The 16734-nt window shown below is 53.5% G+C and overlaps 6 protein-coding genes across 6 annotated transcripts; 1 reads left to right on the top strand and 5 right to left on the bottom strand.

The window, feature by feature from the left end:
* Positions 1 to 170: 170 nt before the first annotated feature.
* CTAM01_03765 (peptidase family M28) lies at positions 171 to 3447 on the bottom strand (the record flags this gene model as incomplete). Its single annotated transcript, XM_060519796.1, has 4 exons — positions 171 to 1770; positions 1825 to 2733; positions 2783 to 3055; positions 3119 to 3447. The coding sequence occupies 4 exons, from the start codon at positions 3445 to 3447 to the stop codon at positions 171 to 173; spliced, it is 3111 nt and encodes a 1036-aa protein (XP_060385217.1).
* Positions 3448 to 3939: 492 nt separating this feature from the next.
* Positions 3940 to 4053, top strand: CTAM01_03764 (uncharacterized protein; the record flags this gene model as incomplete). The annotated part of the gene is made up of 1 exon (XM_060519795.1): positions 3940 to 4053. One exon carries the CDS (start codon positions 3940 to 3942, stop codon positions 4051 to 4053), a length of 114 nt encoding a protein of 37 aa, XP_060385216.1.
* Positions 4054 to 4791: 738 nt separating this feature from the next.
* Positions 4792 to 7000, bottom strand: CTAM01_03763 (zinc knuckle; the record flags this gene model as incomplete). Its single annotated transcript, XM_060519794.1, has 6 exons — positions 4792 to 5448; positions 5501 to 5818; positions 5883 to 6106; positions 6298 to 6515; positions 6576 to 6786; positions 6847 to 7000. 6 exons carry the CDS (start codon positions 6998 to 7000, stop codon positions 4792 to 4794), a joined length of 1782 nt encoding a protein of 593 aa, XP_060385215.1.
* Positions 7001 to 7800: 800 nt separating this feature from the next.
* On the bottom strand, positions 7801 to 8796 carry CTAM01_03762 (glutathione S-transferase; the record flags this gene model as incomplete). Its single annotated transcript, XM_060519793.1, has 5 exons — positions 7801 to 8183; positions 8243 to 8262; positions 8315 to 8352; positions 8409 to 8624; positions 8695 to 8796. 5 exons carry the CDS (start codon positions 8794 to 8796, stop codon positions 7801 to 7803), a joined length of 759 nt encoding a protein of 252 aa, XP_060385214.1.
* Positions 8797 to 9997: 1201 nt separating this feature from the next.
* On the bottom strand, positions 9998 to 11044 carry CTAM01_03761 (uncharacterized protein; the record flags this gene model as incomplete). Its single annotated transcript, XM_060519792.1, has 1 exon — positions 9998 to 11044. The coding sequence occupies one exon, from the start codon at positions 11042 to 11044 to the stop codon at positions 9998 to 10000; it is 1047 nt and encodes a 348-aa protein (XP_060385213.1).
* Positions 11045 to 14475: 3431 nt separating this feature from the next.
* Positions 14476 to 16290, bottom strand: CTAM01_03760 (calcineurin-like phosphoesterase; the record flags this gene model as incomplete). Its single annotated transcript, XM_060519791.1, has 4 exons — positions 14476 to 14743; positions 14796 to 15322; positions 15371 to 16213; positions 16276 to 16290. The coding sequence occupies 4 exons, from the start codon at positions 16288 to 16290 to the stop codon at positions 14476 to 14478; spliced, it is 1653 nt and encodes a 550-aa protein (XP_060385212.1).
* Positions 16291 to 16734: the final 444 nt, after the last annotated feature.

Here is a 16734-nt window from a genome sequence, read left to right as displayed (position 1 = left end):
TTCCAGTTGCCGACCGCCATGAAGAAAAGCACTATTCCAGCTTTCCATCGGTTCATGGCCTCTCATGTATCGCTCTAGCCATGAACCCGCGCGTCCTCCCCTACAACCCCACGAAACAAAGTGAAATTAAACTTCACCAAGTTGACAGTGAAATGAGTTTCAATATCTGCTTAGGCCTTGAAGCGCTTGTATGCCTTGACCAGGCCTACGTCTTGCTTTGTGACGGCGATCCAGTCAGGGGCATATTGTAAAGCTTCGTCCAAGGCAGGGATTGTCCCGCGAACGTTGGCATCACTCCAAGAGCACGAGATCGTTCCGCTGAATCCTGTAGACTTTCGAACCTGGCGAATCCGAAGTTCCTCGTGCTCCTTGGGGGTCTCCTTGGGAACTGACTCCGCGGGCTTAGCCGCCGAGGGCTTGGCAGCTGGTTTGACGTCAATCGTCCATGGGATAGACGAGTCCCTCCGCCAAAGCGTGATGCCGTTAATGCCCCCTTCAGTAGGTGTGCTGAAGAGGGAGTCGATACCGGCGCCCTCCCGAACGTCAAACGTCACAGCGTCGTCGAAATTGAGAACACACTGCTTTGACTCTGGGGCATCAATGCAAAGCTCATACTCATTGGTCGAGTTCGAGTAAGTGATGTTAACAGTCACGAGATGTGCGTATGGATCCTTTGAAGACACGAGTCCGGAAGACGAGGTGCTCTTAAGCTCAGGCAGTCTGGGCAACACTGCAGATCCATCAAATCGACAATCAGATAGCAAGCCAGCTGATGGAGTGCAAATGACTTCCCGGCCTGCCGCAGATGGTAACTCGTTGATCATTTTGCGGGCGTACTTTTGCAGGCCGAGAATCGAAACTGAAGAGTTTCCATTATCCAGGTCCAAGTGCTGAATGAACTTGACCTTGTAGCGGTTGTTCGCGGAGAACGGGAAAGCGGCAAGGTTGTAGATGAGACTGACGAGGAAAATGAATAACAGGGCCAACGGCACGAGGGAGCTCGTCCTGTGGATGAATGGAGTAAGAGGCAAAGAAATCATGATGCTGAAGACGGCAATCGCGGTATAGAGAAGCAAAGGGTCCACACCATCGGCGCCAATGGACTGCATGGCCGAGGTGATGAACAGAGCCACTTGGAGGAAGACGATGATGGTGATCGGAGCGAGCAGAAGGAGTTGGAAGAACCAGGTCCAAGATGGGAGCTTCGCTGACCACGGTTGTTCTTTCTCATAGGGTTGCTTCTCTCTTGTTTCCTTAGTCTCCTCGTCGTCGTCATCTGGGTTGGACATGATGGCAGAGAGCGAGCGCCGGTAGGTTGTTGCGAATGTCGTGCGTATTGTGCCATTGTTTCCACTGCCATTGTCGCCACTCCTAAGCGGCGTTGTTTCCGTGGGCTCTTCAGTGGTTCCCTCCTCGTGCGGACTCGGAGAAATCAAAGCATCAGAATTGGGAACCTCGGATATATTATCCCTAGACTGCTGATCGTCGTGAGCCGTCTCTGCGTAGGCTCGCTTGCTCGGGAGCGCGAAAAGGTCGCAGAGAGTGATGAGCGTCGCAACAAAGACGGCGGAATGGAAGAACGCAAAGAGATATCCCGAAGCAATCTGGAATCTGTCGGCGGCGGTCGTAACAGCAACGAGGATAGCCCAGCTCAAGATGAAGAGCCAAATGTGGGCGTAACCGCGTTGAAGAGCGCTCGGCCTGACGGCGTTGGCGCCGCGCGAGATTGTCCAGAATACGAGAAAGAACACAGACAAAGTCATTGCCCAGCTATAGCGTAAAGCATCAGCTTGGAAACGTTCAATGGAGTTGACTTGGACTTACACTGCATAAGGACTGCTGGAAACAACCTCAGGGTTCAGTCTTCGAACCAGGAGGGCAGAAAGGACGGTGATCGCGCCCGAGAAAATAAGGGCCAAGGGGAAACGGAAGAAACCCTTCCAACCGCCAAGAGGGACCGATTCGTCGTCAATGTCTATCTTGACCTTCCTCGAGAAGAAGTAGTACTTGTCCTGCCTCGACAGGATGTAGGTGACGAGGACCAAAATCAGGGGAGACACAATGAGCAGGGTCAATGTCCATGCGAAGAGGCCACGAAGCTCAAGAGTGGCGAATCCCTTGCCAAACATATCGAACCAAACGCCCTCTGTTCCGGAACCGCTTGAAACCTTCTTCTTGTCTCCGTCATTGCGCTTACCGGTGAAGGAGCCCGAAGTCTGCTGAAGCGAATCAACAGCAGCCAAGCCGTTGGAAAGCATGTGCCAAAGGCTCTCTTGCGAGGCATGTCGGGTATCGTCTTGGTTAGTGTGGTACCGCGCTCTAGGTCGGTAGAATGCGATATCGAGGCCGCGCTGGCCAAAGTTCTCGACCCACACCTTGTAATCCGTTTCGCTCTTAATCGCTCGAAGCTTGAAGCCGTCTGCAGCAACAACGGATCCAAAGGGATGAGGAGCGTTGGCGTAAGCCTTGGATACCTCCAAGTCAGTGGTTCTGAAGAGGATGGCTCGCCCTCCCGCGCCGGCACCCTCGAGATTCACGAATGAGGTTGTGAAGTAGTAGAGAGGGCTGTAGTGGTAGGCTCTGGCTCCGTACAGGCCATCCTCTTCGCCGTTGTTGAGCAATAGTACGATTCCACGCTTGGGCTGCTGGCCAGGAGAAGTGAAGTAGTTGAGCATCTGAAGAACGCTTACACAACCCATGCCGTCGTCAGTGGCTCCATAGCCGGTGGAGACTCTGTTCGTCTGTCAGCATGAAGGCCTGGCGCAGCAAAGATACCACTTACGAGTCGTAATGAGCATTGACGAGAACGCCGCCCTGGCCAATGTTACCACGCTTGCCCTTCCACCATTCACCATCTTCGTCTTCTGTGCCGCGGATGTATACAAGCTTGTTTGTGCCCTCAAAGTAGGTTGCATGGGCCGAAGTACCAGGTTGACCGAGTGGGCCAGAGGTGCCAGCATAGGTCACATTTGAGATTATGTCGTCGAAGACCGTTACGAGGGGGCCAGTCGAAGCACGCTCAACGGCATCTTCGCGTGGAAGTGCTGGTGTGCCACTGCAGCAACCTCTAGTCAGCACGTTTTCTCGGCACAAGAACGAACACACGGAATTTACTCACTGGGCGTCCTGAGGCCAGACAACGCCACCTGCATCCTTTTCCTTGGAATAATCGACTCCATTGCGTTGCAAGATCTCCTCGATCCGGGTCAAGAGGTATGCGCCCACCTCATCGTTGGCACGGCTGTTGTACGGGTGGTAGTTCTTGGTGATGTGCGTCAAGTCCTGCCATGCCTCGGTTACATTGACGCCAGTGTAAGGATTGTGGCTAGGAACAGACGGCACGGATTCGTGAATCCAGACAAGGGGAACGAGGAAGGCCGCGTAGACGACAATCAGCCAGAAGGTGACCGGACCTGTCGTGAACCCGAATGGGTTCTTGGCAGCCATTGCTACCGAGTGTTGCTGGGATTGCCCGATGGAATACTCCTGACCGCGTCGCTGAAAGCTTCGCAATGTAGTTGATACGATCTCGAGTCCTGCCAGACGATGCGAAGAGGCTACGAAGCTCCGAGTCTTCCAGCTTTGTCCTCGGAGGAAAGGCTGCGGAGATGGCCGGAGCCTGCTCGGTAGAGGGGTTGCGTGAACGAACCCTCGGAAGCTCAGATAAGGCAAAGCGATAGATAATTGCGACTAGGTAGTGTTACAGGGCATATAGGCGCAAGCAATGGATGGGCCTGGGAAACCCTTGCGAAACAACGATAGCAGTCGATCAGCGGGGAAAACGAACGGGTCACGGAGGAAGCTGACGAGAAATGGCAAAAGGCGAACAAAGGCAACGGAGCAAAGTTGTCAGCCGACAGAAGGGAAGTTCTGCAGGTGGGATGAAGGACGAAGGAGGCTGGAGGTGGAAACGCCGCGCTCAGGGTGTGGGAAGGCGTCATGCCAGATCTGGGACAGACACTGGGCGCACCTTCCTGGCCTGGGATGATGTGCAGTGGGCCGGAGCTGGCTGCTGCTGCTGCTGCTGTTAGGTACTGCTGTATGGTATCTTAGGTGGCCCAAGCTCCCATGCTCTGTTCTAGAGCGCCAACGGCGGCCTCCATTCGAGCCTCAGGTAGCCCACCCACCCACTTCACATGCAAGGCGAATGTCATCGATGCGGGGAACTTATGCAACCTCGCCCAGAAAACTTGCGACTGGCTCTCTTCAATCTTGGCCCGTTGAAATTTGATTGGACTTGGAGTGGTGTTGGACATCAAGAGATCGTAGCGTCACGAAACAGAGTTTCGGTGACAGCTTGGGTGGCTAGTCATCTTGAACTCTCTGCTCTTTCTGCCTCTCCAGCACTCGGATCCGACTCCGATACAGCGCTTTGAACTTTCAAGTGTGTCGCAAATAACTTCACGTGGACAGGCTAGATTTCCTCAATTGGGATGAACTTCATCTTTTGGCTATAAAACAAACGCACCGATGCATAAAATAAGCCTATGGATTAGTGTCCACTAGAATTCCCGTTCCCGTTCTATCGTACAATTTGCTTTCTTGTGTCCGCTGTTTTGTTGATTCTGCTTTTTTGCGTTAAGTGCTTGCTGCCCACACTGGGGTCTTCAAATACTCAGGAGAGAGAAAACACGTTGATGCGTAGGTGCGAACACTTGTCCAACCCTGGAAGTCATGATATGAATCCTTGGTTGTTAGTTGAGCGTTAGTTGTCAACGTAGTTGGTGTGCAGATGCGAGCTTGGCATCAAAGTTAGTCGTCTGATCTACCTCCTAGCTCCCTCAAACCACTTCAGGCACCAGGGGGAGGTGGGGGAGGTTGGTCGCTGGGAGGCGGAGGAGGAGCATTGTCCGAGGGAGGCGGGGGAGGGGCGCCTCCGGCATACTGCTGGATGAGTGCGTTGAGGCCACCAGCTAGACCTGGAGGAGCTCCAAGACCAGGAGCACCAGGAGGCGGCGGAGGGGCGCCAGATGGCGGTGCGGCCATGCCAGGAGGAGCACCGTATCCCGGGTATCCACCATAGCCACCGTAGCCGTTCTGGGTTCCGGGAGGCTGATGCCAGGGAGCGGCACCGGGAGCAGCGCCAGCAGATTGACCACCGTAGCCACCTTGGCCGCCACCGCCATAGTGGTCACCGCCGCCGTAGCCGCCGTGGCCGCCTCCGTGGCCGCCTCCGTGGTCATCACGACGGTTGCGATCGCGAGCCCAAGGTGCAGGACCACCGCCGCCGCCGCCACCACCGTCACGGTCGCGGTCACCACGATCGCGATCATCGCGTGAGTCGTTGTTACGGCTGCGCCAAGGAGCAGGTCCACCGGTAGGGCCACGCTGCCAGGGCTTCGCATCACCGCCGCTGGGTCCGTTGTTATTGTAGGAACCAGGGCCGGCTTCGATGCGTGCAGGTGCAGCGCCACCGGCTGAGCCGCCGCCGAGTTCTTGCATGAGTTGCTATCGCAAAGTCAGTATTGGGGTTGTGGATAAGGAATGCAGAAAAACGTACCTCGTACTCGCGGTCGACAGCGTCTCCGCCTTCAATGCGGCCAGCCGAGTCAGCTCTGCCGGCGCCGTCATTGCGCCAGCTGGCACCCTTCTGTCTGTCGGGACAATCTCTAGCCATGTGTCCAGCGTTGCCACAGACGCGGCAGATGATGCTGGCAGTGTAGTTCTGGCGCTCGGGACAGTCGTACTTGCGATGGCCGATCTGGCCACAGTTCTGGCAAGCCTGGTTCTCGTCGTCACGGAGGGTACCGTTGAGGGCAGCAAGCTCGCGAAGCTGGTTACGCTTGAGCTCGTTCTGTCCTTCGGGAATGGAGGCGGCCTAGCAGAAGAGATGTTAGCATTCGCTGCCAATCGTCATTGAAAAGGGGGGAGGGGGAACTTACGGTTTCAATGACGTTGTGAATGAGTTTCTTGGCCTTGTTGACCTTCTCCTCTGTATCGGCCATAATGAGACAGTGAAGATCCTCCTCCTGGTTGCTGGCGTGAGCTGCGTCCGAACGGCCTTTGCCCTCCTTGACTGAGCCCTTGCCGCGAATGGCAATCTTGGCGCCGGATTCTCCCTCCATCTTCTTCAAAGTGTTGCCACGGGGTCCGATAAGTAAGCCGACTTTACGACGAGAGCTAAGCGTTAGTGTCTGTATCAAAAGGGTGAAGCAAGTTATATGACGGTCCCAGTCTCCAAACAAGGCCAGGTCTGACAAGACACCTGGAGGATGCATGACAAGCTTGGCCAGAGTCCAGGCAGGGAACAAGGGAAACAAGAAATTTTGGTTAGGGTTAGAGGGTTAGCAATCATACTGAAGTTAATTTCTGGGTAATCGTTAACAGGCACGTAGACCTTCTCTTGGGTCTTGGTGGGCCTGCGGTAGTCCTGTGGCGGGTGGTAGTTAGGGATAGTCTTCATGGCCTTTTCGATGAGCTTGTGGCGCTCGTCTTCGAGGCGCTTGCGGTATCGGTACTCGCGCGTGTTGATACGGCGACCGTGGTTATCGTACTGGGGAGCAGGAGAGGGTGATCTGTAGACAGTGGCAGTTAGCGAGGTGCTGCGCATTGCTGGACACGCGTGGACAACGTACCTGTCTCCATCCGCGGGAACGACGTCGTCAATGCGAAGCTTTTGGCTAATTTCCGTAATACGGAGATGAAGGGTGTAAGCCTCCAATTGCTCGCCGGTCATGTTCGCCGTGATGGCCGTCGTCAAGCCCATCAATCCGGCAGCCTTGTTTTCGGACGCGTCGCCCCAACGGTTTCTCTTCTTTCTGCGGCGAGGGCCATCGGCATCGGTACCTGGAAGCGACGTTAGCATCTGCTATAGTAGGAGTAACATGATGCAATGCGAAGACTTACGAGGCTCTGGGCTGCGACCGCGCTTCAGCTCTCCGTTGCCATTGCTGGGGGGAGCTTCCTGGAACTCCTCCTCACCACCATCATCGCCGCCAAACCGGCGCTTTCCCAAAGGGATGTTGTTGGAACCCGTGATTCCCTGGTTTCTCCACGACATTTTGACTGATGCGCGATGGCAAGCAAGCTGTCAGTCAGAGGGAATAGGGTGGTGTGATGGTGATTGTGGATTTCGATGGTTGAGGGAAGGGAACTTTTATATGGAACCGTTGCAATAATAGTATGGGAGGGCCCTCACTGAACAGGAATCTTTCAGCCTGGCGCCTTCTGTCCTCCAGCTAAGGGGCGAGAGCCAATTGGCCCGAATTTTTGGGCGCCACTGAGACGGGCCCGATGAGGAAGCTCGATAGGTGCACGTGACAGCCTAAGTCCGATTCCACAGACACGGACCGAGAAGAGGACTAGCGCCAACGGTCGGTCGAACCTTCGTCTCAAAAGCACAATGAACAGAAAAAGAAAAGGGCAACTGGAACATAACTCCAACCAACGAAGCTTGCAACCCATCCCAAACACCGTATTTTGATGATGTTTGACTTGCACCAGCGGCAATTTTTTCAAAATTGTCAAAAATGTGATCAGTGGGAGGCTTGAACTCCCGGCCTTGGCATTACACAACATTTCATATGAAATATTAGTACCACGCTCTAACCAACTGAGCTAACCGACCCGATTGAACTCATTTGAGCTTGAATGCAAGGCCGGTCTCCAGACTGATGAAGGTCGCGGTTCTGGCGCGACTCGCAGTTGTGCGTTGTTCTGCAACGATATCCTTCATTAGTCAGTAGAAACCAACATGCTCATAGTTGGAAATCCAATGGTTTTCTTTTTTGTTTTGCATTATTTGTTCATCGGTACTTTTCACGGCCCGTTCCCTTGAGCATCACCAGGCACCTAACACGCTCACTTCTTGGCAGCATCATCCTTCATCCCCTGCTGAATCCACGCAGCAGCCCCCTTGGCCTTCTCGTCGAGTTCCTCATCCGTCATCTTGAAGTGGTCCAGCGCCGTGTGCTTGGACGGCACGTGGCGGCCCTGCTCGAAGCCGGGCCTCTCCACCAGCTTGAACAGCCACGCCTTGAGCGCGGGGAACTCGTCCAGGTCGATACCAGCCCACTTGCTCGCCGCCACCCAGCCCCAGCTGGTGATGTCGGCAATAGTCACGCGGTCACCGACGAGGTAGCCGCTGGGGTTCGCCGCGAGCGCTGTGTCCATGGTGCGGTACAGACGGCGGGTCTCGTTGGTGTAACGGTCAATGCCGTACTGGATCTTCTCGGGTGCGTAGCCTGTGCGAGAGTCAGTTTATGAACAGAAGAACACGGAAGCAATTGAGGAGTTGGCGCACGCTTAAAGTGGTTGGCTTGTCTGAATACTCATTAGCTCGCCGTCATCTCATCAGAAGTGAGAGGCAACTTACCCCTGCATGGGACCAAGGCCACCCATCTGCCAGTGCAGCTACATCTCTTGCGTCAGCTTCACGGCACTCATGGTCATGTGTAAGTAGACCATACCCAGTTGTTCACCTCCCAGTACTCGCGCGAGCCATAGGGATAAGAGACCTTGTGGTCCTTGTCATAGCGGTCGACGAGGTACTGCAAAATACTCCCCGATTCAAACAGGCGGATGGTCTTGCCATCCTCAAACTTGTCGGTCAAGGCAGGGATACGTCCATTGGGGTTGATCTCCAGGAACCAGGGCTCCTGCACTCGTGCATTAGCATCCTCAGGCTACTGAACAAATGGAGGTCTCTGAGATGCCAACCTTTTGAGTGTTCTTTGAGATGTCAATGGGCGTGACCTGGTACTCCAGGCCGAGCTCTTCGAGGAGAATGGACACCTTGATGCCGTTGGGGGTACCGGTGGTGTACAAGTGGATATCGGTCTTGGTCTTGGCAGCCATGTTGAAGATTTGTTTACTCAATTGTCCTAGCCGAGATGTCATATGCTTACGATGCAAGTGTTGAACGGAGGTTTTACGTGATGTCGCCGCGATGTGCAGAAAGTGAAGTTGTGTTTTGGGTCTAAATACTGAATACTAATCCACCTGCCACTGCGCTCGACGCCACTTGGGTGCATTTATACGAACCCCTCACTCTGTGAACGAGAGCTATGTAAGCTGCCATCATCTTAATAATCCAGGCGGGCGCCCCACACACGGTCCGTGGAAGCTGGCAGGCTGGGCCACTGTCTGACAGCTCTTGTCTGCGAATACCGTGGTACCGTGGCACGATTGCTTCCGTCAGAGTGACCCCTCCATTGCAATTTGCAGTAGAAAGGGCGCGGGGCTTTCTTTCACTCTTCTTTTGCTTAGAAATCACGACAGGGACTGTCTGCAGCCCACATGTCGTCACTTTCCCCGCGCCCGGTTGGTGTGCCGAAGTGTGGGGCCTCCGGTGCAGTTGAGACTGTCGACTCCAAGTCCGAAGTCCTTCCCAAAAGGTCCAACCTCTAATCACGGAATGACTAAGCACGTCAACTTCCTTCGAGGTACCAAACAGATCGTGGTGCCTTTCATTCATCAACGTGGCCCAGCAGAATCGATCAGGCATTCCCTCCGTACCTCAGCCCACAGAGTTCGCTCAACCACAGGATGCCTGTCTGCCTGCGCCCTATCATGACCAAAGCCGGCTGACGGGGACCCGGGCAGCCAAGCTCCGTGGTGCTATGAATCCCGTCGATAATGCTCAGCTACGGGACATGTATGGTTTTCGAAACCAAGTGAAGCTCACAGATTGGAGAACCGCAATCGCCGTGGGAACAGACTTTGCGGATAAATATGCTAAATTGGCCATCATGGGACCCAATATATGGCTAACTTCTTAAAATGGGCGGCATTTTCAGACATTCCCGTGTCAAAAGGTTGATGTCGCCATTGACCTTTTTAGGTCCAACTGGTAGATAAAGACGAAGATATCCTTCTACTAATATACAAGACTTTGCTCCTTTTTAGCGGCTTAAGCCGTAAGGTAGCAGACGCAACATCATTGAATGAAGGAGAAAACAACCCAGGCCACAGAACTCGGGATCACTTACAGGAAACAACGCCAAAGACGCTAAAAGGGGCAAGCTACGGTGCAGTATCGTTGCTCTCCATACTGCATTTAGCTACGACCGCTCATTGAATGCTCCCATTCAGACAACATGGCAGAATAAGGGCCGAGTTCAACGCCACCTTCCTTATCTTGTTGGCGATACACATCCTCGAAGGTTGTAGGCGGTGGAGGAACCCATGGCTCTGGAGCGTCAACGTTGGGAGGAGGAACGCTCGAAATGATCATCTCGTCGAAGGCCTGGGCTTGCTCTTGTTGCGTGTTGTCGGACCCATCCATTTCGTCGAACAACAGGTCGATCTGCCCTTGTCCTATGGCGGCGGTCCCGAGATTGGAATTTACGAGCCAATCCAGGTCGCTCCAGTGGTCTGCACCCTGGGACTGGGCAGACTGGGGGGACTGGGGGGACTGGTGCTGGGACTGGGACAGGGTCTGAAGCTGAGACTGTGGTTGAGACTGTGGTTGAGACTGTGGTTGAGACTGGAGCTGCTGGGCTTGGAGCTGCTGGGCCTGAAGTTGTTGTTGTTGCAGCTGCTGGTATTGCAGCAGTTGTTGTTGCAGCAGTTGCAGCAGTTCATCTTCTTGTTGCTGTTGCTGTTGCTGTTGCTGTTGCTGTTGCTGTTGCTGTTGCTGTTGCTGTTGCTGTTGCTGTTGCTGTTGCTGTTGCTGTTGCTGTTGCTGTTGCTGCTGCTGCTGCTGCTCTTTCTGCCGATGTTCGAGCTTTCTGTCCTTCCGGCGCTGCCCATCACGTTTGCGCTTCTTCTTATTTTCTTCAAGCTGCGCCCCAGCAATCTCCATTTGTGCCTTCAGCTGAGTCTCGGGCTGTTGATGGCTAGCACCCTGGCCTGGGAACTGGGGAACGAGCTTTTGCTGAGCATCCCAGCGAGAGTCAAGGGAGTACGAGCCCTTCCAGGTCTGCATTTGTCTACCCAGGCACTCGCAATGACCCTGCAGGGTGATGTTCATCCCCTGGAGAAATTCCCACCCTGCACCATTATGGGCAGGGACTTGCTGCGGCGGCGTCAGACCCGGCAACGACTCCAGCTGCGACTGGTTGGGGGCCGGGAAAGCATCGGGAGCTTTAGTGGTGCCGTTCATGATGACAATCTCGAGTGGTTTACACTGTCTTTCTAGGTCAGTTGTTTATTCACGTACGAACAGCGAAGCTAAGTTGTGGGAGAAGAGTGACAGGAGACAAGTCATGTTGGTACAGAAGCTATATCTACGAGGGACGTTATGGGTAAGGACATGGTCTAGGAAGCTTACTTGGCGAGCGACGGAGAACGAAGTGCAAAAGCAGTTGTGCGTTGAGCTATTCTAGCTATTGAAGCTAATGCAGGTGAGGTCAGAGATGCTCTTCCGGGAGGTATAGTTGTATGGCCGACGAAGCTTACCAAAGTACTTGACAGGGCTTATCGAGGATGAAAGAACCAAGGCGAAAATCAAGCAAAGATTGACGATACACACGAAGAAGCGATGGATCCGCGAATAACGGAAACGAGTATGGAGAGGGAAGAAAGGTCGAGGTGTAGAGGCGGACGGGCAAAACACGTTTTAAGGCTCCAGGAAATGCGAGGTAAAGCTCTTCAAAACTCTCCTCCCTCCCCCGATGCTGATCCAACTTTGTGGCTGACAGACGCGCGATTTAGAACGACACGACGCCCTCAGTCCTCTCAACTCATGAATCTTATCTCGCCCTGGGAAATCGGGATCGTGCACTGTGTAGAGCACTCCTTGGTTCTGGGACTCTCGTGGCTTCGCTTGGTGGAAGTGAGGCTCATACACAGTGCCGCCGAGTCTGGCGCCGGTGTCAAACGCATTATACTTTCTACCGCCGCAGATGCGTGTAAGTACCTTGGTGTCAAAGACAACCTATCACTACTCTATGATATGGCGAGGCGAAAAATGATTTGGTAGAGAGCTACGATGGCGGGAGTCCTGCCGCGTATCGTAGAGGGCGCGTGCGGAGGAAGTCAGGCGACTGAACTGCTTCACCTTTTGGAATAACAAGGCAATCTCCGAGCTTAGATTCGAATAAGCTCTAACAACAGTAGACAAAGTGACGGACTACGAGTAAGTCACCCCATCCTCACGACAAGCCCCCCTGTGAGACGTTTCCAAACAATGGACTCGATATCTTGATTCGAAGAGTCTACCCTCTTTTACCTCGAGACCTATGGAACAGTAAGTAGCTTGAGACCGTCACTTCCTGCACGACAATCGAGATATCAACGAACACGGCAATCTAAGCAGACCGAGCAAACCGACCAAAGAGGTGCAGAAGGTTGCTGACAGCGTGTTCTAGCGCCAACCTACTTCCACGTCGGACACCAACTTAACGGCACAAGCTGAGGCAAAATGAGCCAGTCCAGACCACCCACGGTAGCCTTATTGCTAGTTTAATGCAATCCTGGATTTCCTCGATAACAGGGTACTTAGAGCCTCGATATGCCTGACGGCTAGGGAGCGCGGCAAGGGACAGAACCGATGTGCGATATCGAATCACCCGAGCAACTTGAAATCGGCGTACTGAGGAACGAAGATATTATGAGGCAGTCTTTTCGCGATAGTGGCCTGAAACCCTCAGCTTTCAAGGGTTCAAATGGCTGGCATATAAGATTTTTGCCTTTGAATGAACAGCCGCCAGCTCCCTGCTGAGCCGACCTTCTAAGTAAGAAACAGAGGCCGAGATGCGGGAATATTCGACGAGAAATTATCCCAACCCTGAGCATCAAACTATCTCCACGGACTTTAAGCTGAAGCGGACGCCACGAACAAGCCGAGAACGAGACGAAGAGGTATGTATGTCCAGTGGCCATGTCGTCCGTACCACCGTCCTGAGCTAGTTGAAGAAATCTCTCGATGCAAATGTCCAAAGTTCCGACGCTCTTTATCAAATTTACCATAATTGGGAAGATTATGATAGCAAACAAGGGCAAATCTAAGAGTAAGATTCGCATCAAGGCGTAGGCCGTTCTGATGAAGTCTCCCCGGGACCGGGGCCCAGACGCTGGGTGCCGTACCCGAGAGGCAGCTTCGGCAGGAGCAAGTGTGAGTGGGACGCCCGACAACCACACCTCTGTCTTGCAGCTCGATGGAGGTCTATGGCAATCTGCCTACCTCTAAGGCCACCTTTGTCCCACATATACCTGGATGAGAAGACGAATGACACAATGCATGGAGAGCCCTCATCGCCCCTTTTCCCAGTCTCCTTTATACATCTGCAATATCGTGTACCCAGACAAGTTGTCTCAACGATCTAGTCATCTCACACAGGTAAAGAATAAAGGTCCAAATAGCACAAAAACACATGCCCTGTGCGAAGCTTCCGGAGAGCATGATGGTGGCATCCTTCAGGCGTGGAAAAACACACTTTCAGCCTCATCTCACCTTACCCACCCACACCTCGTCCCACTGCACGACCAAAACCTTGGGGTTGCGCGCGTGATGGCGTGGCATGTCGTGGGTACACACTCCCAAGCCACAGCGCTTATTAGACCTTCAGCTTTTTGCTCGAAATATATACCCAACGACATCGGTGGCAGCGAAGAAGGTGATTAAATTCGACACTGTGCGGTGTGTAAGGTAGCAAACCTACCACCCCCGACGGAATGGATGTTATTCCGAAATGCAACACCACGAGGGCGATAGAACCTGCCGGTCAGATATTCTGACGAGGACCCTGTTATATTGTGGTTCACGATGGGCCGAGAATCTTTGGATTCCACCGGTGCCCCTTATGACCACCCAGCCATTGGCTCCCTCATCGCCTGCGGTGATAGGTGAAGAATGCCAGTAAGGTGGCCTTCGAGATCAGTTGGGCCTTTGTCACACCCGCTTGACCTCCTAGCTCTTCTTAAACCTCATTGAAGCCCCCGCGCATGTCAGACGACGCGCCACCTCCTGAGGTTGCCTAAAGTTAATATACCTACCTGAGGTAGGATATGAGCCAGTCCGAGCTCGTCTTGAGTCCTAGGGCTGGGACGAAAGTCATCTCCCTTCCTGGGAGCCCTCTCGATCCACCAACCGCATCGTCTGGTCTGGAAGTGTAATCCATACCTAGCCGTATATGTCTTGACCGAGCAACTCAGTCTCCCCGGCTACTACCCACATTGAGAAGACTCACAAATACACCCACAAGAGAACGAGAACGAGATCAGAAAAAGAGGAAAGTTGGCCGTCATGTCTCCTATAGAGATACATACATGTACACATTTCCGTCCCGACGCCCATCCATCACTTCCATACTTCAGCCTTCAATCTGCCGTTGTGCCTGTCCACCCAAGAGATGATGCTTTCAGACAGTTTGACAAGTCAAAATAATACATGCTATGAATTTCCCCTTTGAAAGTCTTTTTCTCCCTGTAGAGACTTTCTTGTTGATGAGCCAGACCCAAACACCGTTTGTTAGTTAACCTGACCCGAAACTCCAAATATTTTCCAGCACTTCATTCTTCTTTTTTTCTTTCATTTTTCTTGCTTCTTCTGTTCCCCATCTTTGTTTCGAATAGACCGTCAGAGAAGTTCTGTCATGCCTTCTTTTCTCTGATGCCTATCGGCCCGCCCGCTTCAACAATGATTTGCTCGTCGATCCGTTTACTGGTGTCGCCCCACTCAACACGCTTCCACGTCGTGATCCGAGCTTCGTTGGTATCGACCTCGAATACACGTATGCGGCGGTGGTATCCTCCGTACCCGGCATAGCCGCCAAAGCCGACTCCGCCGGCGTAGCACATCCAGAGGGCTGGCTTCTGCTGGCTGTCTAGCGAGAGGGAGCAGTAGTCGTTGACATGGTCACTGTACCAGGTTAGGTTGTGGTTTTCTTTCAAGGGCTGAGGATGGAACTTACTGTCCACAACTGACCATCACGACGCCCTGCTCGACGAGTGCGTCACGGAAGCCAGAGTTGAAGTTGGGTGCTGTAACACCCTCTTTCCATTCGCCTTTGACGGCGAGATCGGCATCCCTGTACTCGGGCAAAGGAATGTGAATAAAGGCCAGGTCCATGTGAACCTTGCTGTACTCCTTGTGTGCCTTCTTCAGATTGGTAGAAGTCTTCTTGAACCACTCAATCTGGTTCTGCTTGATCCAGTCGTATCCATGGTACTTCTTCTCATCGGGAGAATATGCATGGGAATCGAGCATGTAGAGGGTGAGTGCTGAATGGTCCGACTTGCCTCTAGCAAGGACCTCAACATAGTAGTTGCCAACACCATCGATTTCTTCGGGCCCGGCCTTTGCCAGAGAATATGGTAGCGATTCGAGAATTTGCATCTGAGCAGCGCGAGGAAGCGATCCCTCATCATCGTGGTTTCCAAAGATTGAAACGTAAGGGATCTTCATCTTGATGAGGATTTGAGCGATTTTGAAGATTGCCTAGTAAAGTCAGTTTGCGCCCAGTCAGACAGAGAAAACGCCACTCACCGACTGCGCATCAGGAGCAGTTTCGCCATTGACTTGATCTCCACTAAGCACGACCAAATGGGGCTTCTCCTCGGTGAGGATCTTCTGGACGAAATCTAGCGTTCTGGGATCCGCCTCGCACAAGCCGCCATTGTAGCCCTCGGGCATGGCATCGCGACACTTGCCGACGCCGGTACTGAGGTGGAGATCGGCCAGTTGCATGATTTTGAACCTGCCGTTCTCGGGAATTCGCGGCTGTGGTTTGTGAGGCTCCTTCTGGCTTCCTCTCCGGAGAGTGATGTGGGTGACGGGGATTTCTTCGTTGAGCGGGAGCAGCAAGGGCGTTCCGGTGATCTGCCAGCCATCGCGAGCCTCAACCGCGTCGTCGCCAAACAGGACATCGATGCCTGTAACGGCCTTCTTGGAGTCGCTGTCCTTCTGGTTGGAAGACCGCTTCACCCACAACCCGTATGGTCGGCTCTCCCACCTCTCGTCCTCCTCTCCCTTCTTAGAAGTCGTGGGGTCGAGTCGGCCGACGGAAACGTCCATGACTACCTTATCCTCTGGTAGCAGCTCCTCCTCCTTCTTCCGTGCGACGTGTACGTATGCGCTGGTGGTCCATGACTTGCCCAGGTACAGGTCCTTTTCGATTCGGTGCCATTTGTTGGTGTCGAGGTTGCAGGATGTGAAGACGTTTATGCTCGAGCATTTCGTTACTGTGATATCCGTGACAATCAGGCCGTGGTGATGCTGCGGCATGTAGTGGTGCATCGACTTTGGTAAAACTCGGAAGTTTCGGTCGAGGAAGAAGACGGCGAGGAACGTCACAAGCGTCACCGCGGTGAGCTGGATTATCGTCCGTACCTGAGCAAAGGCATCGTTAGTATGGTCTCTTTCTCGTCGTCAAGCGCAGCAGCAGTACTCACTATACGGCGCGTCATGTTGGGCGACTTTTGCGATTGTCGCAAATCGGAGGGAGGCCGGTCGTGGCGATGTGAAGGCCGGCGTCGTCGTGATCAATCGAAGGTAGCAGCGCAGCGCAGCGCGTGGGCTGAGGGAACACGAACACGAAGTAATCGGCTCGAGCGAGCCTGAGTTCAAGCTAATACCCAGGCCATATCATGGCCCGTAGGTCGGCTAAGGTGGAACCAAGATTGAGAGAGGTACGAATAGACACGGTGGGCGCGAAAGAGCTTGATGTCGGTTCGTAAGTCGAAAGACAGCTCAGCAGACGACAGGGGTTTTGAGAAAAGGAGCAAGAAAAGGCACGAGGCAATCAACCGAGACTCGGTCGATAAAGGCCCCATTTAGGTGGAGCCAACTGCCACCTCAGAATCCGGGGTAGCAGTGCACTTTTTGGCATTTGGCTATCTGCTAAATTGCTG

Source organism: Colletotrichum tamarilloi, assembly GCF_030869305.1.
Source record: "Colletotrichum tamarilloi strain Tom-12 chromosome Unknown Scaffold_9.1, whole genome shotgun sequence".
Classification (NCBI taxonomy): domain Eukaryota; kingdom Fungi; phylum Ascomycota; class Sordariomycetes; order Glomerellales; family Glomerellaceae; genus Colletotrichum; species Colletotrichum tamarilloi.
The sequence above is the reverse complement of the archived record's forward strand: the minus strand, read 5'-3'. Positions and strand labels throughout refer to the sequence as shown.